The sequence below is a fragment of the Carya illinoinensis genome, chromosome 13 (assembly GCF_018687715.1).
Source record: "Carya illinoinensis cultivar Pawnee chromosome 13, C.illinoinensisPawnee_v1, whole genome shotgun sequence".
Lineage (NCBI taxonomy): Eukaryota > Viridiplantae > Streptophyta > Magnoliopsida > Fagales > Juglandaceae > Carya > Carya illinoinensis.
In genome coordinates, this window is record NC_056764.1 from 9,370,321 (window position 1) to 9,386,358 (window position 16,038).

General features: G+C 32.3%; 2 protein-coding genes across 2 annotated transcripts; one reads left to right on the top strand and one right to left on the bottom strand.

The window, feature by feature from the left end:
* The first annotated feature begins 2,518 nt into the window (after positions 1-2,518).
* LOC122292564 (methylsterol monooxygenase 2-2) lies at positions 2,519-7,205 on the top strand. Its single transcript, XM_043100973.1, has 7 exons — positions 2,519-2,780; positions 4,014-4,151; positions 4,955-5,100; positions 5,275-5,394; positions 5,526-5,738; positions 5,848-5,928; positions 6,821-7,205. The coding sequence occupies exons 1-7, from the start codon at positions 2,751-2,753 to the stop codon at positions 6,900-6,902; spliced, it is 810 nt and encodes a 269-aa protein (XP_042956907.1). The 5' UTR covers positions 2,519-2,750; the 3' UTR covers positions 6,903-7,205.
* A 1,944-nt stretch (positions 7,206-9,149) lies between these two features.
* Positions 9,150-11,554, bottom strand: LOC122292832 (probable protein phosphatase 2C 24). Its single transcript, XM_043101369.1, has 4 exons — positions 10,764-11,554; positions 10,355-10,675; positions 9,771-9,876; positions 9,150-9,673 (listed from the first exon to the last, which is right to left on the bottom strand). Exons 1-4 carry the CDS (start codon positions 11,271-11,273, stop codon positions 9,348-9,350), a joined length of 1,263 nt encoding a protein of 420 aa, XP_042957303.1. The 5' UTR covers positions 11,274-11,554; the 3' UTR covers positions 9,150-9,347.
* Between the last annotated feature and the right edge of the window lie 4,484 nt (positions 11,555-16,038).

The window sequence follows — 16,038 nt, forward strand, 5'->3', positions numbered from 1 at the left end:
ATGGAAATCTCCTACAGTCTTTCCAAAATCAACACATATTATAATACAAAATAAAAAAATAAAAGAGGTGATCGGAACCAAACAAATAGCTTCTACCCAATTCTCACAAGGGGAAAATCGTTTGGTGATGGTCTTTAAATAATCTAATAAATAGACTATAAAACTACAATTGGAAGTCATAATGCATAGGGTTGTGCTACAACGTGGTCTAAATTGGTTGGAATGAACTATCACATTTACTTTCACTCAATCTTTAGTTAGGGAAAGTAGAAACTGTTTATTTTAAATCTTATTTATAAAAATTTTTTTTTTATTTTTATTTATCAATAGAATTACATACAGTCTCTCATTTAAGATTACAAATAAAATTTTTCTTATTAATTTTTATCACTCTTTTATGATACCAGTGTTATATTAGTTAAATATTCGTAAAATTTAAAATATAACTGAATTTTATTTAAATTTATTTATATTGGATTAGCTAAAAATGTGGAGGGAAGATTTTCGAGTTACAATAAATTTAAAAATAAAGTTATAGTTTAGGAGTTATTATTTACCAATCAAATAAATATTTTATTGAGAAAAAATCACCAACTGAAAGGTTTCCTTTCCCACGCTTTCTTGTCTCTCAGTTCCCTTTTGTTGTGATTAAAATATAACCAAATTATTAACCAACGGTGTTTTCACTTTACATTCCCAATCTTTTATTTTTAATTTAGATCATAGAAACTTCATTATTCACATTAAAAGGGACTGGTGGAGGGAGGGGAGGGGAGAAGATAGATACATGTTCTTGCCCCACTTACGTTTAATACCATTTTCCTAATTACTGTTTAAAACATTTATTAAAAAAAATAAAAAATAAATATTTGATCTATATATACAAAAATCTGTCAAAAAAAATATTTTAAATAACCGAGTTATATGCTATTTTTAGACGTTCCTACAAAGAAAAGAATACCATTTGCTGTTCTAAAATACTAAAAACATCCTTATTGGTTTGGCCAAACGGGATGGTAGGCTAAAATTTATATAGTTTATGTTAAAATTTATATAGTTTATGTTAAAATTATTAAAATATTACTTTCTCACTCTTACACTTTCATTTCACTAATTAAAATATTAAAATATTCTATATTTTTATTTCAAATGATTAAATGACCTTTGAAAATATTTTTTTAATATTAATTTAATTATAATATAATTATTAATAATATTAAATTGGTAGAATTATAAAATGTGATAAAAGTAATTTTTTTTGCAAAATTATTAATTTAATAATATTTTATTATTATATAGAGAATGAATGAATAATATAATATGGAGGTGAAATTTAGATAAAATAATTAAATATAAAAAAATGTTGATATTAATTAAATTTAAAAATAAATTTAGTCAAATCAATAAAATGCTCTTAGTCAAATTTAGTTTTGAAACGGAAGCATAAGATACGCATCATCATGAGCTTGCATGGCATCTTCTTCCTATGCCAACTCTAAAAGCCTCCAATTATAATGATTTTGGTGGCTTGGATTGTGCCTGGTCCTCCCTCTGATCTCTCCTCTGGTTCCCTCTATTCACTGCGGGCCAAGGATATTGTTGTGAGCACGATGTAATGACGTTCGTGTATAAAGTTTTATGGGATATTCTTTTACAATTAAAGTATTTTTCTCGTATCAAATTTCTATTTTCATGGTTTGTGGGGATTTCTATGTTAAAGAATATCTATTTTTAAAAAATGAGAGGAATGTTTATGAATTTAATTAAAATTTCAAATTAAAAGCTTTAAAAATTAAGAAAATAAATTCCTAATTATACTTTTGGAGTTGGTAGGAACCATTTACATTATTTTAAAAATATTTTATGATCGAGTAATGATTAGAGACATTTTTTTTTTCTTTTCAAGTAAATGAAAAGTTAAAAATTTAAAATATTTTTTTTGTTTGAATAATATTTAAAAATAAAATTATGAAAAAAATTAAAAACTTTAAGATTATCCAAACATGGCCTAGTGTGGACGGCTAGTTAACTTTTTAATTGAAAAAAAAAAATTGAAAAAATGACATCTTTCTACTGAATTTTTGTGTGTGGCATTCTCGCTCTTATTACTCAAACAGCACATGACATGGAAACATTTAGATCCTAACCGATATTAATGTTTCTTTCATGGGTCAGTGATTGATACAAGTGACAGTAGCATCTGAGCAGAAGCCATGTGAACGATTTTGTTTGGATTTGTTTATATTTATATGAAATTAAATTATGTCATTTTATATAATTATTATAATTTTTTTAAATTTTAAAATATAAATAATATTAATAAATAATATTATAATAATATTTTATTTAATTTTTAACAAAATATTTTATCTGATCTCTACGTAACCAAACAAAAAATCTCTTGGACCATAGTTACCCCCGCCCCGAAGAGAGAAATATTTGACTGATTTTGGGGGTTGAGGTGCAGTGCACTATCCCCCCGCATTAGATAGCTAACGACGTGCGCATGGCATAATTAATATTTCATACCACCTCTTTTCCACCACTGGTTTCTGTTCTTTCTATTAAAGAAATAAATAAAATCCCAAAGCAAGGGCCCAGATTCCCTTACTGACAGTCTGTCTCTTCTCGTCGGTTGCCCCTGCCTCCCTCCTCATATCCTTCCACGGGGGAGCACTCTCTCTCTCTCTCGTGTTGTTGTTTCGCATTGTTCTGTGCAAAAGATTCAGTCTTTAGTCCCCAAGTTTGCAATGGCTTCGATCATTGAATCTGGGTGGCTGGTACTGCCTTTTCTACCCTTTCTGTGGCAAATTTGGGTTTGACTTTTTCATAGTTTTTTTTTTTGGCAATAGTTCTCTCCTTAGATTTAGTTTCTTGATGGGTATTGTCTAGTTTTCCAACTGTACGAGTGTTTGGTGTATAATAATGCAGTTCAAATAATGATTTTGTCTTGATTTCTTGTTTTGTAAATGTCTTGGAAATTTTAGTTACAGCCTCGCAGGATTTGGTTCTAGGTATTTTTTGGTTACCTTTTCATTTTTTTCTTGCTATCCTGGTTAAGGATAGAGACATTTGGGGCACAGTTTATTTGACAGTGATAATACCGATGACTCTATGAGGTCAGCCGCTGTACTTAGATTTTCTTTGAAGTTACGTTTTCTTAGATTTTTGTCTATTCTGATAGGAACCGTACATGAAGGTATTGGGTAGAGAAATGGAGAATCTAGAACCCTGTATATCGTGGCCTCACGGTTGAGATGCTCTGATTGAGTTGTGAAATTTTTTTGAAGATCTCTACGAACCTATTATTTGAATTTGAAGTTGTGTTGTTTCTTTTTGTTACTGGGATTGAGTTTTTAGGAGGTTGAACTCTAGTGGAGATTCAAAGTCGAAAGTTCCGGTAGACTTTTAGCAGCGGCATTATTGAAAAGAAAAAAAAGATCTTTTAGCTGTACTGCATCACAAAGACTGTACTGTTCCTTTAGGCATAGAAGAAGTTTCTAATCAGATGATCTGAGCGGAAATCATTGCATTGCCACAATGTTTGCTTATTCTCAGAAAAACGCATGAGGAATGTCCACGATGTTGCCCATTCTGATGATGAACCTTACGCAGTTTTGAATATGCCAAATTTGCTCATTTCAATCCTCTGACCTTGAAGGCCTTTGATCTGAAGCTTAGATGCACAAGCCTGTTAGTTGTGTCGGTGCTGTTTTACTCTCTCTAGGCTTTTTAAGGACGAGAAATTACTATTTGTGCTTCCCTATTTCTTCAAAAATGAGTTTTTTTTAAGAAAAGGAAGCAGTTTCAGTTGAACCAAATTTTCATCAATATGAATGGTCAGAATTTTTCTGGAAGTTCAATGGACAAAGGAATCCAAGTCTGATTTCACCAATTTGATATGTGGAGTACTGATTTTTCTAGAGCTATGGACATAATGATGTACGCACTTGTAGTCTTAGTTGCTATGAACTATTGCTTTAACTTTATAGAATTTCCTTTTGGTGATGCAGTGTCTGACCACACATTTCAATGACTTTCAACTGGCATGTCTGGGAAGTTTCTTCCTCCATGAAAGTGTTTTTTTCTTGTCGGGACTTCCTTTTATATTTCTTGAGAGGGCAGGTTGGCTGAGCAAATACAAAATTCAGGTTCAGCTCTTTCTCTTTGCCATTACTAATCTTCACTCTTTTACTTATAAAAGAAAAAACTAATCTTCACTCTTTCCATAGATTTTGAGATATATGATAGCAAAATGTTGTAAACATTCTAGCGCAAAATTAATGCATTTACTAGATAGGTTGCTGCCAAGTCGTGCAATGTTTATTTTCTACAATAGAATGGTGTCGGCATTTCTGTGGAGATACTACCAAAGTTCAATGTTTGTTTTTTTTCCTTTTAAAAAGACTCTTCTCTGATCAAAGTCATGCTCCAACCATGGGGCAAAATTGTTTTGAAGTTCTATTTGAAAGTTGTTCTTGGTCTTAGAAACAGTTCAACTGCGCCTTCAAGATGCCACAGATTCCTGTTTGCAGACTCTATCAAAAGGAATAAGCCCTCCTATTGAAAATCTTGTGTCAATTTCTTGTTACTTGTATACGGTGCATATTGATGTATATCAATGGTATGGGAACCTATGTAGATATATTCATAGTTTGAGCATATAATTCTAATTTGTTTTGCAGTAATTCTTGTTAATTGATAGCATTAAGGGCACAATTAATGTATAAAGAGCAGCTTTTACTTGAGCAGCTTTAAGGAAGAAATGTTTCATGTTGTCCTCTGCTATTGCATACCCAAACTTTTCCCATTTGCAATTTTTATAGCTGCCGCTAATTGGTAAATAGTACAGCTATGCTGATCCTTCTCGGTGCAATCAACTTTAATTTCTTTCTGTGTCTCCTTGTTGGATTTATATCATTTAGAATCATTGCTTGTTTATTTTTGTAAACAGACAAAAAATAACAGTCCTGCAGCTCAGGAGAAATGTATTACCCGCCTACTGCTCTATCATTTTGGTGTCAATCTTCCGGTTATGCTCGTCTCATATCCCGTCTTCAAATACATGGGCATGCAAACTAGTCTACCATTGCCGCCCTGGTATTTTCAGGTTCTTTATATACTATAGCTTTGTTTCACATATATATTGCCATTGCTATTGATATTGCTATTGCTATTATTGTGTGTAGCCCCACGAATTTTTCATTGGACATGTGAAATTTCCATCTTTCTTAAAAAGCATTGTCAGCAAGATATCTGCTTTTGGTTCTGCAGGAAGATAGTTTTAACACAGATAATATTCTACTTCATCCTTGAGGATTTTATATTCTATTGGGGACACCGGGTTCTGCATACAAAATGGTTGTACAAGCATGTCCACAGTGTCCATCATGAGTACGTGCGAGTTGCTTTATCAAGTGTTTAGTTTTATAATAATCTTTTTTGTTAGGTACTTATATAAAAAATAATAATCTTTTTTGTTAGGTGCTTATTGGTTGCTCTTATGGTATTATTAACATGTACAGATATGCCACCCCTTTTGGACTGACTTCAGAATATGCTCACCCAGCTGAGATACTCTTTCTTGGTTTTGCTACCATTTTTGGTCCTGCTATCACTGGACCCCATTTGATAACTTTGTGGTTATGGATGGTACTGAGAGTCTTGGAGACTGTTGAGGCACATTGTGGTTACCATTTTCCATGGAGCCTCTCAAACTTCTTGCCTTTGTATGGGGGGTGAGTGTAGGTTTTCCACTTTTTGGTTCACTTGGCATCGTGAATGTGGTCAATGACCATAATTGACCTTTCTTTTTTAGTCTGAAGTGCTTGTTCCATTATTTTTCAGATCTGATTTTCATGACTATCACCACCGTTTGCTTTATACTAAGTCTGGAAACTACTCATCAACTTTTACTTACATGGACTGGTAAGATCTTTTTTAGTGTCTCTGAGTTTTGTCTTTGCCGATTTGAAATCAATCTTTCTACTACTGTAGGTAATTCTCTTAAATGTAATTGGTAGGAAAGAAAATAAGTGAGGAAAAGGGAGGGCAAAAGGAAAACAATGTTACATGGAGAATGTAATTATAATTTAGATGAGTACCAATGCTTGACCATTTTGCTTGCTAAACCGTGATCTTTCTAGATGTTTGCAATTATAAGTTGTATGTAGAATATGGTCTGTGGCATCAGAGTACTAGTTCTGCAAGGTGATCTTACCCGTCAAAAAGGTTCTGTGAGTTGATCTTGCTTGTTATAGAATGCCCAACTCGTCTTTGTTTTCCTGGAAGCAATAAAATACACGTACACATGGTTGTACAAAGCCTGTTGTCAGAGGGTTTTGCAAAGGCAAAGAAGGCCTAAATTCTGTTTGGCCTTCTTTGTTGGCAGGCATGCAAAGAAATACACATGCAAATTGTCGTCCAAGACATATTGTCTGATAATTTTATTATAAATACTAGGATTATGTCACTGAGAAGTGAATTTCATATGGTTTACCTACTGACCGTATCTGGGATTAACCGTGTTAGTGGTCTATTGAGCCCCTCGTTATTTTAATCGTGCATATCTGGAACTTAGGAATAAGGTAGTAAATTTATTTTCTCCATTCTTCACCAAGTGATCCCCAGTCTATTTGGTAAAGATTTTATTTTGTGGCACATTGCTTCCCAGAAACTGATGCTCATGGTTATCATCATTTCTCTTTAACGTTATCAAAGACTATGATGGAAAAGGTGTCTGCCATCCAGTCATAAACACCTGGAGCATAGCAAGTAACTGTATACCCACATATGATGCCTCTTCTTTATGACTTTTCAGGGTATTTGGAACTGATAAGGGTTACAGAAGGTTGAAAGCTCTGAAGAATGGCGGAGTCGAGGATTGCAGCAAGCAAATGTAACAGCAGAGAATCTTTTCCAAATACCCGTGCATCAAGATGGTTCTTCCTCGTTTAAAACCATTTTGGAGGTCTTGTTCCATCCTTGGTCTCTCTCGTCTTGTGTGACAACTTTTTCGTTTGTTAGATTGCTGTTTTGTGGGATTAGCAGAAAGCTTTATTTGGACATTTTTTGCACTGCTAGATCACATAAATGAAATAGATGTCCCTTTGTTTTTTTGGATGCTGGAAGGTAATTCCATATTTATTACGCCTAAGTGACCCAGTTAATAATTTAATGTGGAACCTTGGAATTTTAATTCCCCATACGGTGGACCTCCTAAATTGTGAATGCTCCTTAGTCAATTTTTTCAAATTTTGTTCCACGTGGGGCTATTTCAAAGTTGGTATTATGGAATTGTGAAATGATTTGTACAGTTTTAAGTAGGAGTAGTCGGGTCCAGTCTGGTCCCCACGGGAGGGGGGTGGGGGGGACCGGACCAGACATCCCTAGGGACTAGACCGATCCGGTGGCCATCAGTCTATTCAGTCCAACCTTTTCTTTTTTTCTTTAGATCGATTAATAAAAAAATATATTTTAAATACTTAATTAAAATTAAATGACTTATTAAATAAAAATTACATAATAAATTGTACAATTATTAATATATACTAGTAATATAGATTATAGTTATATATTAAATAATATAATAATACATTGATTTAAATATATATAGTTATAGACTTAGTACTAATATTAGAACTAATAACTATACTAGTAGTATTACTAATATACTTAGTGATAAATTGATAATATTATATTAAATAATACTCTAAGTAGTTATGGTGATTTAATACTAACATATTAACTTAATTATACTAATATTATTATAAATTTAAACAAATACTATAATTTATACTATAATAATATGTTAATATATTAATATATACTAGTAGTCTAGTATTATATATCATAATTATACATTAAAGAATATAATATTTATGTAATATTGTGATATATTAATAATTAATTATATAAAATTATTTATATAAATAATAAAATATATATTTTCATTTGGTCCAGGTAAAAAACCTCTAGATCGGAACTGGGACGAGCACGAGAAATCGCGTCAACTAAAGAAAAAAAATGTGCAGAAAAATCCAAAAAAGTGTTAAATAAAATTAAACACTGATAGATTTGTTCTAGAAAATCTATCATGTACTCCAAATGTAGGGCTGGGTATCCTTTTGTCAAATGTGGAGATCCAATCTTATTATACCCAACATGAATAATCTAAGATTTTATTGTTCTCTCCTTTATTCCTCCACTTACATTTTTTTTTTTAGAGATGAAATGAATAGAGTGAGAGAAATTGAGATTAAAATTAAAAATTAAATAAAATATTGTTAAAATTATTTTTTTAATATTATTTTTATTTTAAAATTAAAAAAATAAATTATTTATTTTATTTTATGTAAAAATTAAAAAAAAATTAAATAAGATAAATTAAAAAAAATTGTGAAAACAAACGAATACGTATCATGTAAGTTTTTTAAAAAAAGATAAACGGAACTCAAATTATTATTTTAATTTTTTATAGTTTCTTCCTTTACCTTACTTATTAAATTATTATTTTAATTTTTTATAGTTTCTTCCTTTACCTTACTTATTAAATTATTATTTTAATTTTTTATAGTTTCTTCCTTTACCTTACTTACCCAACCGGTCAGTTGGCACAAAGTATGAATAATCCCATTTTTGGTTGGAAGTTGATCAACGATCAATTTTCTTTAAGTAACGATTGATAGAGACACAACTCTTTAACAATTTATTTAAATTACGTTTAGATGTTATTAGATTTTTATATACTAATTATTAGATTTTAATTCACGAGGTTTATTATTCATCATTTTTACCTAACATACCTTTTGTTTTAAGTTTTTTCTTTTTTCTTTTTTTAATTTTATTCTTTAAAAATTAATTAAAATTTTCTTCTTATTATCTACGCATCAAGCAGTTGATAAAAGCTAAAAATAAAAATGATGAATAAAAATTTTCTTGGTTTACAAATTGCATGTGAGTGTTTCTTCTACTATTTTTCTCACTTATGCTAATCAAGTCTAATTAGTTTCGTGATTTTCTTGAAAGCAAGTACACTGATTTTGAAACTTGGAGGTTACGACGATATCTCATTAAAAATTATTTAATTTTGTAACTATTTTAATGATATTAACTAAATTAAAATAACATTTTTAAAACCCAAACAAATATATAATCAACCTTAAAAGCTTCCCTTTCCTTTCCCAAATTTTCATTTCATTTACAGACCTCGACAAAACATTCCCTTCACTTCTTTTTTTCTCGGAATTTTCTTTTTCTTTTCTTTTTTTTAAAAATAAAATTCCGATCCTAACACAAAATCCCCAGAGCCCAAGATTACCATGAATAACCAACCCCATGGTATATCGCTACGTGTCCCTTCTGAGGTCCACCACCACCACGCTAACGTTGTCGGTACTGTGCCTAGCCAAGGCCAGCTTCGTCAGCAACGTCGACGCGTCCGAGCACACATCGTCGGAGGTCTTGAGCCGGCCCACTTCAGGCCCATGGGGCGAACATGGAGGCGCCTGGCCCTTCCCTCGCAGGCACATAGTCGCCACCCCACATGCCGTGTCGTTGGACACCACGTCCCACAGCCCGTCGCTTGCCAGGATCAGACATTCGTCTTCCGCCGTCCGATCCGTGATCGTCACCTCCGGCTCGCAGCTCACGTAGGGTTTCAAATAGTTATCACCTGCAGTCACAAAAATGTTTCGACGCATTTGAGAAATTATGCCATACATACATGGCGTAGTGCAAGAGCAAGATGTCATTAGGCCGTCGGGACTCACCAATAGCTCTTGACATGGCGAGAACTCCGAGAACCCGTGGACCGTTCCAGTATATGACTCGACCACCCGCGGCCTCGATCCGACACAGCTCGTCTGGACGGTCCGGCTGTTAGCACGCATCACGAGGAAAATCATGCTTAGCTTGCTTTCCCATGTCACTTAAAAAGAATAATCTTTATTATTTTTTATTTTTTAGAAATAGATACGTATAATGAGCTGCAACAATCAGAACTCTCCGATCGGGTGATCTGACGTTAACCCTGAGAAGTAGTTCCGTTTGTGTTATTGAGAAACTGAAATAAGAATACCAGAAAAGGAATGTTTTTCATCGTTTCCACCCCTCTAATAGGGACGTACCGTATTTCATCAAATGGAAACTGAACAATATCATTCATAGGATTCCGTTTCCAGGTTTCCCTCGGAGACAGCACAGACCACACAATTCCAATTCCATTTTATCAACGAATATTCAAAGTATTTGCTGCTGTTTATTTATTTCTATCAGTTGGCTCTCGGTGTGTTTCTGAGAGAGAAAGCAATAATGCTAAAGCTGGAGTGAAGATAACGGGGGACGCTGAAGTTACCTTGTGATCAGACGAGAGAGGAACAGGCTTGCCGTTACGGCAAAGCACGGCTCTGGAGTCGCCACAGTTGGCGACGATGATCTTATCGGGAGTTACGATAGCAACAACCGCCGCAGATCCAACCGCGTCGCACTCGGGGGACTGAAGCTCGCAACGGCACTTGGTGGCTCCAAAAATGCTCTCGCTACACGCAATCACCTCCTTGTCCATCCTTCTGAACCCTCGCTCCATCACGCTCTTCCACTCCGTTGGTGAAGGATCCTCGCTTTCCAACCCTTCCCTCACCAGTTCATGCAACCTCTCTCTACAGTTCGTCGCTACCTAAAGAAAAGAAAGCGCCAACATTTTTTAGTGAAAAAACAAAGTATTGCAGATATATTTCAATTGAATCACAAAGCAAGGATCGTACATGAGAGCATCCGTGGCCGTCGTAAACTCCGAAATAATGCATTTCAGTGGTGATTTCGCGGTCCCGTCGACAAAAGGAAGGGTAGATTGCCACTGCGTCTTCCATGTCTCTACGCCTTCCGCAAACAGATGCAAAGCCGAACTTCGTGTACTCATTGCAAACTTCTGGAACCACAGGGTCTGACGGAGAGGAACACCCCGTCGCAAATGAAAGATTTAAAGCCTGATTCGAAACTGAGATCTCTTTTGTCTCCGCTCTCCCGCTTTCCACAACAACCAGTTGTTTTTCCTCATCCGAAGCGGAGTTCTCCACAGCGTTTCCGCAGTCCCGAGAAAACGACGGCCTACAGTCGTCTACCTTTTGACGCTTCTGGCCTTCCTCCATCTCCGGTGAGGGCACAAACTTGAACCTTCTTATCTCCATTCTCCTCCGCCGCGCAGCTCGAGAGCCCCGGTCGCACGGAGTAGAAGCTTTGTTCTCACTCACCAGTCCGCTGCAGATCTCCGCCATTCGCAAAAAATTTAAGCGCCTACCACCAAATGGAAAAACCTCTAACAGAAGCAAGAGTCAGAAGTCTCCAAATTAAATCACAAATGCCAGATTTCACCTTGTGCAAAAGAAAGCTTGAAAATTAACGAAGAGTAGATTGATTTGTGAGCTACAATGAAAATTAAAGATGAAAGAGAAACGCCCGCGCTCCTTGAGGTAGCTTTAAAACGACTCCCGGCAGGGTCTTTTTCTCTGGTCACCAGGGACATCTGCCGGTCATTATCACGGGCTGCCCCAATATGTACTGTTGTACGTGACCTAGTGCCCGTCCGCCTAAACAAACTGGTATCCACCGTTGATCTTATCTCCCTCTGCCCTCTCTACCTTCCACCTCAAACACGTGTACCATCTAATTCAAGTACGGCTGTACGTGGTCCAATAGAAGTGGAACACCTCTGTTATGTGAACTTCCTTTCCTGACACGCATGTGGTACTAAGGCATGCTTCGGAGGTTGGCTTTTAAAAATACCCTTTTTTCCATTTTGATTTTAACCACGTGTCAACATCGTAGAATACAATATTTTAAAATTCGAACTTTATTCCTTCGGCCACCGTGGTCCAATGAAATCGTTCGACGTATACGCTTTGATTTTCACCTGTGGGGTCGAACTTCCACATCGTTGACGACTAATTATAATAGAATATTAAAAATCTGTGGAACCGTGCCCTCATGCCTTGACACGTATGGCAATCGCAGACTCTCCATTAGCATGACTGGTTCAGCGACGTTACGTCTGAAATGATGTTTACGATAGAAAATAAATAAATAAATACAAAATTTATATAAAGAGATTAATTTTTAATAATAAATTTTATTTTTTATAAAAATATTATATAATAATTACCCACTCCACAATGATAAGGATTGCCAATTTTTTGTTTAAAAAGATTGTAATATTTTTTTAAGAAATTAATCTTTTTATCTAAAATTTATATTTACTCAATTTTTATAGAAGATATACAATATTTATGTTTTGAGTTTTCTAATTTCTTATAACTATAAATATCGTTCCAAAAAAAATATAACTGTAAATATTATTTTTAAAATATTAATATATATTCATCATATACAGCTAATTTTATTTTTTATTTTTAAAATTCAGACCTGTTTAGATAGTGAGATAATAATTGTTTATTTTAATTAAAAGTTTAAAATATTATTATTTATTATTATTATTTTAAAATTTAAAAAAATTAAATTATTTATTATATTTTATATTAAAATTTAAAAATATTATAATAATAAAATAAGATAATATAAAAATTTTATATTTCATCCCACTTATATTCAAACCTACAATAAATGGTTGCTAGCTATTGAATTTTGATGGCCGATTGCCAAACTCTTTGCATTATAGTTGTTCCATTTCGGTCAATTTCACTATTTCAACAACCTCATAGAATGGTGATCATATCGTACCATTATTAAAATAAGAAAAATGTTAAATATATTTTTAAAAATACTTAATTTTCTGTATATCAATTATTAATATATTGAAAATCATAAAATTTTAAACTCAAAATTACTAATAAAATGAATCTTGTAAATAAAATTATAAATACACATAACACTACTATTAAAATAAATAATATGATAATTTTTATAAGTTTAAGATTCATATTTTAATATTCAAAATTCTTCTTTTTGGAAAATAAATTAATTTAATATAATATAATTGATTATAAAATTAGTAGGTACATGAAGGGATACCGTTCGATTGAGGGACCACATTTTAATAACAAAATACACTATCTAGATTCAGAAAGAATTTCATCTCATCTTATTTTATCATTATAAATTTTTTAAATTCTCACACAAAATAAAATAAATAATTTAACATTTTCAAATCTGAAAACATAAATAATATACAAAATAATATTCTAATAATATTTTATTTAATTTTTATATTTGATCTAAAATCTCCTCGTTTCATCTCATTTTTTAATATAAACCTAAAACATTTTTTTTTTTTTTTTGGGATTGCTCTAAAAGTTGTTATAGGTATGCAAAACTTAAAATATAAATATCCTTAAATGCTTAATCATTATTATTATGCATTTCATTTTAATAAAAATAATTCTACTCATCATCCCATATGCCAAATATCATATATATTTTAATTTAGTTTTTATTTTTTTATAACAAATATGTGGTATATAGATGATAAGTAGAACAACTAAATTAATTTAATAAGAATAAAATAAAATAAAAAAATAATTTTAAAATATGTAAAATATATGATATGAGATGATGAATAGTATTAATATTCTTTTAATAATATCTATCAAAAAGTATTATTTCACGTGGACTTTTTCTTTAATCTTATCTCATCATGCAAGTATGTTGTTTCCTAATTATATATTAACGTGATTATAATAGAATTAAAAAATATACTGAACAATCTATAAAAATCTCATTTAAACTCGTGGGATTTATTATTCGTACAATCTATTATTTTATTTTGTGAGTTTCCAGAAGATAAATTATATTTATAATAGTAAAGTGTACAAATTTATTGCGTTTATTTAAAAAAAAAAAGTAAATTTAAGAGTTACATGGAAAAATTAAATTTTTTAATAATAAACCTATTTCTTGTTGAAAAAAATACGCACTGCACGATGATTGCATAATTTATAATTATATCTAATATTACTCATTCTATAATAGTATACGTAAAAATATCAAATGTATGTGTTGGTGAAATTCATAAAGATCCCAACCCCAAAATTGTTTGAGTTAATTAGAATTGAGTAAAAATTTGAAAATTCGACTCCGATTCTAACTTAATCATTCGACTTTAATTCTAACTTTAACATTCGAATCCGACTCTGATATTATATACATGTTATAAATATATATATATATTTATCTATACATCAGTATGAGTTAATTATTATAAAAAAAAAGTACATACACTATAATATAAATAGATTAATGATAATTTAGTATATATAAATATCTTAATATCACTATCATATATAATCAAGTATAGAAATAAGTTAGATATCGATATTTAAATAAGTTTAATATAATAAATTAAAAATACATATTAATTTATTAATGTATAATTACAAGTAATCAGATATTTAAAATTTTAACCTATAATTAAGTTAGAAATAAATTTGACATTAGAAATAACGTGTTGGGAAGAGGTAGACACGTTTGGAGAGATAATCGATGTGGGAAGTGATTGAAGTGACTCGTGCTTTGGTCGGTGGCTATTAGAATTCCGGCAGAAGGGAGCTGGGGTTACGTGGAGAGCGTTTCGACGGTGGGAGTGTGGATGGTTGGCATTCTCGGAGTGGTTTTGGGTGTCGGTGCATGCATGCATGCAGCATGCGCGCGCTCGTAGTTTTCAGAGCTAGCTGGAAATGCGCGCATAACCATTGGCGATGTGACATCGACATACCTGCATGCAGCAGTAAACTTATATTGTTCTGACACACATATATATACATATTACTATGATTTTTGTATATTTAATATATAGACAGAGTTCTTCAAAATCTGTATCTCGGAGCCGAAATCCTGGATTCTCGGTTTGGATTCGGGTTGATATTTTAGTATTCTATTCTTTTTTTTTCATAGTCTACCCTTTACTTCTGGCCTAAGATTTTTGCCGGTGGGCCGGAAGATCTATAGAATGAAAGTGAAAGATGATGGGGGGGGTCTGATGTTTCAAGGAAGTTCTAATTTATTGTTCCGTGTCAGTAGCTAAAAGTGGTTCAGGTTCTTCATGATCCTGATCGGCTTAGTGACAGACTAAATACATTAATGTACATACGCATTAGATGGCTGCACGCAGCATGCAGCTTGTGTTTGCGGCGGGGCGAGATCGAGGAGATCAATCGAAATTGCGTTTTATGTGTAGACCTGCTGCTCAGCTGTTCTTATCAACATCTTTTTATTGGCAGCTTTGTACCCTTTTTAATATATATATATAAATCAATTTACACCAAAATCTTACGAAAATACAATGTATTGTCTTTTACTATGCAATTTTTTTTTACAATTTAACGTGGATTTAGAGGAAAATCTTACGAAAATACAATATATTCTCTTTTACGATGCAATTTTTTTAACAATTTAACGTGGATTTAGAGGAAAAGTATAATATATATATATATATATATGAAAACATCTAATTGTAAAATATAACTGTGTACTAATATATGCATTAATTTAATATAATCGGTCAAAAAATAAATTTTATTGAAAATCGTTCTAAATTAAATTTTAAATATCAAAAAATTAGAGTTAGTATGCAGATTAATACATGAATTTATTTATACGTAGTAAAATCTTATATATATATATATATTATAATCGGATTGTATATATAAATATGAAGCGTACGTGTCATATAGTCCCAAAGCATTTCCAAATCACGAATGGGCTGGAAAAGTTTAGTGATCGTTACCCGGCCTCGAATATAGAAAAGGAAAATGAGATTCCCTTTTCTCGCTGGATTTATTATGTCAACTTTATTATGTTAATAGGAGGAGAAGTTTTGTATATGATCGATGGGGCATGGAGACTAAAGAGGCCAGCCAACAACTATATATATATGTCATCGAAAGCCCATCAATATATACGTTCGCGATGTGCAGATATCGATCGCTGCTACCTTGTCTTGATCGTGACATGAATTATACGTGTTATATCACCAGCTCCTACTAAAACAAACAAATTTTCTTACTAATTTGCTCTTGGAATTGGTTAAAT